This window comes from Lepisma saccharinum, chromosome 27, assembly GCF_977018435.1.
Source record: "Lepisma saccharinum chromosome 27, izLepSacc3.1, whole genome shotgun sequence".
Taxonomy (NCBI): domain Eukaryota; kingdom Metazoa; phylum Arthropoda; class Insecta; order Zygentoma; family Lepismatidae; genus Lepisma; species Lepisma saccharinum.
In genome coordinates, this window is record NC_139255.1 from 24036157 (window position 1) to 24046711 (window position 10555).

Sequence of the window (10555 nt, forward strand, 5' to 3'; positions counted from 1 at the left end):
TTCCATAGGAACTACATGTACATTCACAATTACACTATTTTGATCCGCCCATTCCAGTTTTACCTCATGCTCCCCATTGTCATCAGTGTATACTAATGTGCCTCCCGATCTTAATAAAAATCTGCTCGCCTAACACTCGCGATATTAACTTTATAAACACACACTTACGATATTGATCGATTTCAATACTAAGCACTTGATCTTCTGTTAGTGACAAATTCTGCTGAATCCACCGATGCAGTTGTATCGATGTCGGTTTTTGTCGCACATTTGTGAAGACCAATTTCACAGTATTCACTCGCCGTACAGACATGGTTCAGAACACAGAAGGTAGACTTAACCGGAATTTCACTCGCTTACACGTAAATGCTCAACACGGACCGCACGTAGAGACGATGCCAGTGCTGGCAGCGAACTTCAACCAACTGCTCTACGTTAACTTAATGATGTTGTACCCTTAAAAAGATGTTGACGTTTATGAAGACTCCCACCTTCCTGTGTTTCAAGCACATCTTCTCGACAAGTCGTGCAAAATATATGTTTTTGAGAACTGTTCGATATTATGCAAGGTATTGTAAATAAAATGTCGCATAAACTCCTCACAAATTTGCTTCTTTCTGCACAAACGTGATGGCAATTTCCTCCAGGTGGAGAAAAACTCTATTTAGTGTTTCAATCCCCCAAATTTCAAGTCGAGCAAGCAGAATCGTAAATATCCTTCAAGGTTCTTTTTCCAATTTATTATTTCTGTTTGATTGCGTATTATAATAGCGGTTTATAGTTTCTAAGTTCATGGAAAGTGTTAAATTGAAAACCTATCACCGCAGCGTTTTTCGTCTAGTGGAAGGACTTACTCAAAGTTGGCTACTCTCACCTGGAGCTGAAGTGCAATGTTGCTAAGTTTAGGATTTCGGGACTTAGAATTCTTTCGGGGCGGTCAAATAAGATGTTGCGAAGTGTACACGGCGAGCACTGCTGTCAGTGTTGCCAACGGCCATTCTTTTTCACTACGCATGGAAATATTTGAATTTCTGCTAGGTGCAGGTGCCTTAAGGTTGTTTGAGTTTGAGTTTGTGTTTTAAGTGCACTTTATGCACAGTAAGGCTAATCGGGACTGGACCTACAATTTAAAGTGGGATCCGAACCACTTGTGCCTCCACCGGGTATCGAACCCGGGACCCCTTGATTACAAGGCAATGACGCTACCACTGCGTCATGGGGGAAGCCCCTTAAGGTTGTATAACCATTGGCGTAGCAAGGGGTGAGCGAAGTGGGCGACCACCCTGGGCCTCGCGCATATAGGTACCTAGCGTCCAATGAGATTGATACGAATAACGTAATAAATGGAAGTGAGAAAGATAGAAAAGGGTAATTTTTGTGGGCAATAAAATTAAAACATTTTTTTTATAATGGCTTTATATTCTAGTTTAACCTTAAAATTTGAATGAATACGTCAAATCAGAGGCGGGCGGGAGCTCTAAGCCTAAGGGGTCCCAAAAAATCAAAACAATTCTCATTTCTCATGTGAAACATTAACGCAAAAATTGCTTGGACAATTTTATCCAATTATTATTTTCTTGAATAGAAAGCGCTTTGTCTTGGCTTTTCTTCTGTCTCGTGACCTTGCATAGCCTACACGATTTTAATATGTTAATTATAAAGCACCTCAAACTGCCACGTAGCAAAGTATGGGGCATTTAAATGCTTCCGGTGTTTTAAACTGAGGAAGGGTATGGATAATATTAGCAGTTCTTCCTTCCTTCCTACAACTTCAGATGCAGCTATTGCCCTCTGTAACGGGCACGAAGATGATTTATCTTCAGAATATCCTGATAAAGTTTTACGTTTCAGGGATGTGCTTAAATCTGAAATCAAGTGCTTTGGCAAAGTTTCTTTTCCTGATAGCTCTACACTAGCTTCCAGTGTTCTCTGCATCCTGTACCGCCTTCTGTTTTTTTTCCTACTCTTCAAGTAACAACCACGAAAAAAGAACTATCTTTCTCAAAATTGAAACTTAGGAAAAACTTCTGGAAGGTAGTGTCGAATGGCATGATTCAGCCAAAATTTACTGGACTGAGTAATCTCACTCTTGAACGAGAAAAGGCAAGATCTAATGTAAAAGTATCATTCGCTGCTCAGAAGCCAGCTTTCTGTTAAGCAAGGTGGTTTGATTTAAATCAAAATTTAAATTGGGGAATTCTATTTTAAAAAATCACTTATGGAAATTACTTTAAATAAAATTACAGATTAATGTACACAAGAAATTTGTAGATATCAGAATCACTTTTTCTGAAAGTATATTAATCTCGTATTCATTTAATGGTGTTTATTATGCTCTAAGAAAGGAAATAAAGGAAACAAAATATATGTCCTGATAGGGTGAAGCTCATACGATAATAAATGTAATATGTCATCTGAAAAAATACACTTAAATTTCCCTTGATTTAAAATTCAAAAATTTTTATAAGAAAAATAGCACATTTTTTAAATAGAATAATATAGAAAATACTAATCATGTTTGTGTTTTTGATGTTTTATTCACTACCACGAGTACTACAAATAACAAATATATTATGGTATATATCGCAATGCACACCGAAGCTGCTTTTGCATAAAACGTCCGAGCAGCCACACTGTTCGCGCGCTCTCGCCTGACTGGCGCAACGTTCTTACTGGCGTGCGTATAAAGAAAACAAATGCATGTTGCTATGCGCGAAAGCGCTATGTTCTTGATGTGACATTTCAATGAAAATAACACATGATTATCATACATTCTCCCCCCTCTTGGTCGTACAATAGACCAAAATAATATTATACTGTACTTATCTGTGACGTGATTACACTTAATCACCTTAAAACTGCAAATTGTTATATTGACACTAAACTGCACTAAACACTAAACTATTGTTCAAAATTATCTTCGATGGGAAGTGGTACGATCTTGACGACTGGTCTTCTGTATACACCTCCTTTAGTCTTGACGTCGACGACTCGAACAAGTCCATCCTTACCAGGATATACTGCTTCAATGATGCCGAGATTCCAAACAAGGGGCGGAAGTCTTTCATCCTTCAGTATCACAACGGTACCTGCTTGAATCTTCTGCTGACGAGTCCACTTGGATCTCTGTTGTAGTCCATGTAAATATTCTGTCGACCAACGATGCCACAATTGTTGGTGAAATTGCTGAATTGTCTGCCATCTTGTCAGTCTGTTGACCGGTAATTCGGAGATGTCTGGCTCGGGTAACGAGGATAAAGGATGACCTATGAGGAAGTGACCAGGTGTAAGTGGGGTTGGATCTGTTGGATCTTGTGAGATTACAGAAATGGGTCTTGAATTTAAACACGCTTCTATCTGGCACAATAATGTTGTCAATTCTTCAAATGTTATCGATGACTTGCCTACTATTCTTACCAAATGATGTTTCATTGATTTAACTGCTGCCTCAGCGAGTCCTGAAAAATGTGGTGATCCAGGTGGCATAAAGTGCCATTGTAGACCTTCTAGTGATAAGTAGTCCTGTAATTTCTTATTAAATGCTTCTGATTGAAATAATCGTAAAAGTTCTAGTAACTCTTTGTTCGCGCCAACAAAGTTGGTTCCATTGTCACTGTATATATTACTACTCTTCCCTCTTCGTGATGTGAAACGTCTAAGTGTAGCAATAAAAGCCTCAGAGGTGAGGTTGCTGACTGCTTCTAAATGTATCGCTCTTGTTGATAAGCAAATGAATACGGCGACGTAGCATTTGGTAACTGTTTTGCTTCTTACGGTTCCTGTTTTGACATGTATTGGACCAGCGTAATCTACAGCCACATTGGTAAATGGTCTTGATGGTTGAACGCGAGCTGCAGGTAATTGTCCCATCAATTGCGACGAAGTTGTGCTTTTTAGCTTAAAACAGATTATGCATTTATGTAGTATTTTCTTAACTACTTGCTTGCCACGTGGAATCCAATATTTGTCTCTTAAAGAGCTTAATAATAGCTGTGGTCCTGCATGTAGAAGTCTTTTGTGCTCTGCTTCGACAATCAATTTTGTAAGGTTACCTTTTGGTGGTAATATCATCTGATGCTTGCTGTCAAATGATGATAATTGACTGTTATCCAGACGTCCTCCAACTCTTAGCATCTGATCTTTGTCTAAGAATGGATACAATGTTTTCAAAGAACTTTTATTTGAAAGTTCCTGGTTCGAGTTAAGTTCTTCGATTTCCTTTGAATAGAACGCTTGTTGTGCAATTTTTATACATGTGTGTAATGCACGTTGCACTTCATTGTGTTTGAGATGACCAATCAGTCTCTCATGAGAGTTCTTGAGATTGTAAATAAACCGTTGACAATATGCCACGACTCTTATTAATTTAGACAATTTTGAAAATTTGTCAATGATGTGAGTCTCTTTGCTCTGTATGAACAATGATAATGTTGATATTCGTCTCATTTCTGGTGCTTCATTTTCAAGCTTTATTGATGAATGAGGCCACCAATTTGAATTCTCTTTCAACCATTCGGGTCCTTGCCACCATAATGGACACTGTTTCATGATGCTTGCATCAATACCTCTTGATATTAAATCAGCTGGATTATCGTTTGAAGGTACATGTCTCCAATTACTGATTTCTGTTAAATCCTGAATTCTAGAAACTCTGTTTCCTACGAATGTTTTCCATTTTGCAGGTGATGCTGATATCCAGGACAGAACAATTTGAGAATCTGTCCATAAATGTATGCTTTCAATTTGCAAATGCAATGCTGGCATTGCCTTATGCATGAGTTCTGCTAAAAGTACTGCTGCACAAAGTTCTAGTCGGGGTAACGTTACTTTCTTTATTGGAGCTACGCGTGACTTTGAACATAGAAGTTTTACTGAAACTTGACCTTGCTGATTGATGGAACGAATATATAAGCATGCACCATATGCTTTTTCACTTGCATCTGAAAAGCCATGCAATTGTATTTGTGTCACGTTACCTTCTTGTAGTACAAATCTTTCGACGTTTATTTCATTGATGAGTGGAAGTTGCACTTGCAGTTTCTGCCATTCAGTAATTAATTCTGGTGACAGCTGTTGATCCCACTCAACTTCTTTCCGCCAAAGACGTTGAAGAAACATTTTGTACTTGATGACTATTGGACTAACAAGCCCTAATGGATCGAAAATGGATGAAATGACGCCTGTTATTTGACGCTTAGTGGAAATGCTGACCGTTGTAGAACTAGAGGTAATTTTACTGCTAACGATGAATTTGTCTTCTACAGGATTCCAAGAGATTCCTAGTGTGTTTACTCCTTTTTGCGAATGTAATTGGACTGGAAAGTTATCTTCTCTGTATTCTGGTGGAATTGATCTTAATAACTCAGCGTTATTACAACACCATTTGCGTAATACAAATCCTCCTTTAGCTAGTAACTCGACGAGTTCGGTTTGCAATTGTGTCGCTTGTTGTACGTTTTGAGATCCACTAGCTAAATTGTCAACATAAAAGCTCTCTGCTAAAATGTTCGTTGCTTGAGGATAATTACAACTTTCTTCTTGTGCCAGCTGCTGCATACAGCGTGTTGCTAAAAATGATGCTGGTGCTGTCCCATACGTGAGAGTCTGTAATTCAAATATTTTGATCTCTTCGTTTGGCGTTTCTCGCCATAAGATTCTCTGCAACGGAGTATCATCTTGATGTACTTGTATCATTCGATACATTTTTTCGTCGTCTGCCGTGAAAGCGATTGGATATGTTCTAAATCTTAAGACTACGGACTTCAAATCAGGTTGAATGGTTGGTCCAATCATGAGAATATCATTCAATGATTTTCCGTTGTCTGTCTTGGCGGACGCGTTGAATACGACACGTACCCTTGATGTAGAATTGCTAGGTTTTACTACAGCGTGATGAGGCATGTAATACGTGACTCCTTCTGAGGTGTGACGTTCCTCTTCAACTTGTTTCATGTGTCCAAGTTCTTCATATTCATGCATAAATTTTACGTAATCTTGACGTAATTCTGGTTCACGTTGCAATTTCGCTTCAAGTTGATGAAACCTGATTGAAGCTAGGTTGTATGATTGTCCTAATGTTTCTTTAGCTTCCTTGAATGGCAAATGTACCGTGAAACGCCCTGTATGGTCACGAGTGGTGTGGTTTACAAAGTGCTGTTCGCATGCCATTTCTTCTCTTGTTGTCACCGATGATCCTAATTCTTCAAGCTCCCAAAAAGCTCTTATCTGCCTATTTAGATTGTCATCTGTCATTGTGAAACATGAAGTAATCGATGTGCTGGAGTTACATTGTTGTAGGATGCGTCCTGATAGAATGAAGCCCAATTGCGTGTCTTGAAGTACTGGGAAGTTCGTTGGGTGAGTCATACGTTCTGACTTCAATATTTGAAAGAAAACATCTGCATCTAATAATAACTGTATTTTGCCTGGAATAGCAAACGTAGGATCTGCTAATGCGATATTTTTTGGAATGTTCCATTCTTCATACGGAACCTTTTCTGTAGGTAAATTGCCCGTGATGGTTGGCAACACTGCACATTCTATGGTTGTAGAAAAATCGTTTATTGTGGATTGCAAACATACTTCAACACTTGATCTGGTTTCTGATGTGACACCGTTTATTCCTCTTATTGGAACGACCCTTCTTTGTTTCGCGAGCCCTAGTTGTTGAACCATATCTGAAGTTACGAAATTCGATTGAGAGGCACTGTCTAATAGCCCTCTACATTTTACCCATCTTCCTGTTCGATCTTTCAGTTTAACTAACACAGTTGCTAGCAAAACTTTTGACTGAGGTTTTCCCTTTATTGTGCAATACGAAGCTTGCGGTGAAGAAAATTCATTCTGACTGTACTGACTTGTGTTAGAAGGCTTTGAGTTATCAGAACGACTATCTGATTGTTGCGATCTTCTTGACGCTTCTGTGGCACGATCTACGTGCAATAAGGTGTTGTGGTTCTTTCGGCATTTTCTACATGAACTTGATTTACATACGCTTGAAAAATGTCCTGTCTTTAAACAATTAGTACAGATATTGTTGTCTCGCAAACATTGATATTTCTGCACTTGATTTGCATTAATGAAATCTTTACATTTGTAAATAGCATGTGACAGTTTACAAAATGGACACGTTGGAGACGATATAGTGACGTATGCTCTTGTGAATTTGTCTTGCTTTGCATTAACGTACGATTTTTTGCCTGCTTGTTTGTTATCAGAAGTTGAATTGACCGTATTTTTGATGGATTCTAACGCTTGGCATCTTTTTTCTAAAAATGACAAAAAGTCCTTCAAAGTGGGAAACGAAGATTCTGTGCATTGTAATTCCCATGCCTTTCTAGTTGTAACGTCTACTTGCGAAACGAAATGTTGCGTAAGAATCATGTCTTCTAACGACGCGTCTGTTTGTATCGCTCGAAGTGCATTTAGATTACTCGTTGCTGTGTTGACGAATTCCCTGAGTTCTGTTGCATTTTCTTTATGTATGGGTTTAATGTGAAGGATTTCATCAATATACGAAGCTGCAATCAACCTTTTGTTTGAATATCTTTCTAATAACAACTCCCATGCAACCTTGTAATTTGCTTCGCTGATCTGAAGATTTTCAATGAGACGCAACGCTTCCCCCTTGAGCGAAGTGCGCAGATACTGAAACTTCTGTATTTGCGGAATGTCTTTGTTGTCATGAATAAGCGAACGAAACGTGTCTTCATACGCCAGCCAATGCTTATAATTCCCCTCAAAAGTAGGTAAATGCACGGTTGGAAGTTTCAAGTGTGAACTCGAAGCCGACTTTACATTGTTTTGCAGCTTTGCTGTGTTATCGAGTTCGTGACCTTTAATGATTGTTCTCATTGTTGACTTAAGCGAAAAATACAGCTGTTCTATTTCCGCCCATACCTCTTCCTGACAAGAATCAGTAGACAAGATGTCTATCTTTTGCTGCACGTCTTGAATCTTTTCCCATATTGTTTCTAAGTGCTGTAAACGGGTGCATATTTCCTCTACGTTACCATGTTCAATGTCAAAGGCACGTACAAATGTTTGCATTCTTGTCATCTGTCCCTTTTGAGTTCCCCTTTGCTTTACTAACGATTGTAATTCTTCCATTGTTGTGCGTGTTTATTACGGGATACAAGGAAAACAAGGAATTGAAATTGACGTAAAAAGAGCCAGACATAAAAATGAGCATGCAACTTACCTGCTTGTTGCCAAGTCGCTGAAGTGTTCTGCGGCGCTCTGCGATGCTGTGTGAAGCGATGCTTTCCGGGTGTCGCTTGTGGTCGATGCGGCAACGCTGCTGGATGAAACTGCGTAATCGCTGAAGCCACTGAAGTCTGCTGAATGATCGTTGCACAATCAACTTGTACGTACGCGATAATGTTTGTGCACTGATTCGTATCACTATGCGGCTCGACGGAGGACCATATGTTTGTGTTTTTGATGTTTTATTCACTACCACGAGTACTACAAATAACAAATATATTATGGTATATATCGCAATGCACACCGAAGCTGCTTTTGCATAAAACGTCCGAGCAGCCACACTGTTCGCGCGCTCTCGCCTGACTGGCGCAACGTTCTTACTGGCGTGCGTATAAAGAAAACAAATGCATGTTGCTATGCGCGAAAGCGCTATGTTCTTGATGTGACATTTCAATGAAAATAACACATGATTATCATACAAATCACGTTAAACCGTAAATAGTGTAATTTTCATTAAACTGTAAATAAATGTGGCAGCTGATATTGGGTTAACTAATATGTTATAATATGTGAAAATTCAGAGGTAGAGCATCGATTTGTATAATTATTAATGTAAGTGTAAATTTGTTTCTTGCAGACGTGTACTTTGCGATTTTGTTACGCCACTGCGTCAAATATTTAATATTGCAAGAACATTAAGACGTAACAACAAAATGAGATTCACAATTATTATTATCATCTAAGCCCTAAAATTCAAAGTAAACTGGTACAATTAATGTGCAACAAAGACAAAATTGCTAATTAAAAAAGTCAAATTAGCTATATCAATTGTTTACACCAAAGATTTCACACTTATGGAGCAAATGACTATCGTTTTATGATTTGTTGATGTTGAAACAGATTGTGTCGAAGATTAGGTAGATACTTTGGGCCTCTAGACAGGATTGTTGTTTAGAGCAGCCCCTGCCACCCGCTCTATCAAGCACAGACATTTTATGTGCGTCCTTCGATATTTTCTACTTAGCGTTTGTGACATTTACATCCTACAAATTTTGAAATGAGGAAACAAAGAACGACTCATTAAATAATACATAGGTTATATTTAAAGGTTCTTAGTTTGTATTTCTTATTTTTTTAAAAGAAAATGTAGCATATTTAAGGATATTTCAGTTGTCTTACTGTCTAAAGAACATCTTAAAAAACGTACTATTACTACTGCCTTGGTTAATGAAAATTCCAGCAGCGTGTTAATGTAGCTCTGCCAAGTGTAAATTTCTCTGTCGCGTACCATTAAATATAATTTTCGTCAGAAATTAATTATTATTATAGGCTAATATATAAATATAATAATTTGCTTACGTTTCCTTGATAACTGTACGAGTATATCGATTCACATTGATATTTCAAACTTAAAGAACGGATGAAGCCATGCATTCTAATCTCGTCCAGGGCCTCGCGATATGTTGCTACGCCACTGTACCTAAGACTTTTGTAACTTCTCAAATTAGTTTCATTATTATATCAAACCAACTACCACATATTTTCCAACGTTGTTTCGAAGGTCTTCAAATAGGTTTTTGTGTCTTGTTCATTTTATGTCACTTTTCTGGACTTGAAATCGTAAATCTCCTCTCAGTTTCATTTTTAAGTTGTTCGTTTGTTGAAATGTGTAAATAGCATTGCTGCTATTTGAACCCGTATGATTTATTGATTGATTGATTTAGTTTATTTTACTTCGCGTTTTGTGCCTCTTGGCTAATTTGCGAAGATGGGGATGAGTGATGAAATGATGAAATTGATGAATGGACATCCACAAACAACCAAGCCCGACCGGGATTCGAACCCGGACACTTGGCGTCGCAGCGCCAGCACCCGTATGAAGATACAAGCTAACAATAATTATATTTTGCATCGTTTTACTATCAATGGGGTCTGTAGAACCAGATAACTAGCAACAACTTTTTTTTTGTACTGGGTACAGAGTCTCAAGGAAACCTTGCTAGGAGGTTGAACCGTTACGTTTAGTTTATGCTTTAAAATAAAATAAATTTCTGCGTTGGTCAGCGTATTGAACTTTTCATATCATGTAAACAAGGCTTACTGGTGTTACAACAACATGAGCGAACGACGATTTGTTGAAAGAGATGACAATATTCAAAAACCTTTTATAATGCAAATTCTGATTTCATGTTCCATTTTTTGGACCATCGTGCCTTATTGTTCTGGGGGGGGGGGGATCTTGAGCAACTAATTCGGATATTAAATGGGCAAAATTACACCAGAGAGAAAATCTGTTTGATTGATTGATTCATTTATTTGGTCAATTTATGCACAATAAGGCTAATCGGGA

The 10555-nt window shown here is 38.2% G+C and overlaps 1 protein-coding gene across 1 annotated transcript; it reads right to left on the reverse strand.

The window, feature by feature from the left end:
- Positions 1-2901: 2901 nt before the first annotated feature.
- Positions 2902-8109, reverse strand: LOC145980194 (uncharacterized). Its single transcript, XM_083113223.1, has one exon. It carries the CDS (start codon positions 8107-8109, stop codon positions 2902-2904), a length of 5208 nt encoding a protein of 1735 aa, XP_082969349.1.
- Positions 8110-10555: the final 2446 nt, after the last annotated feature.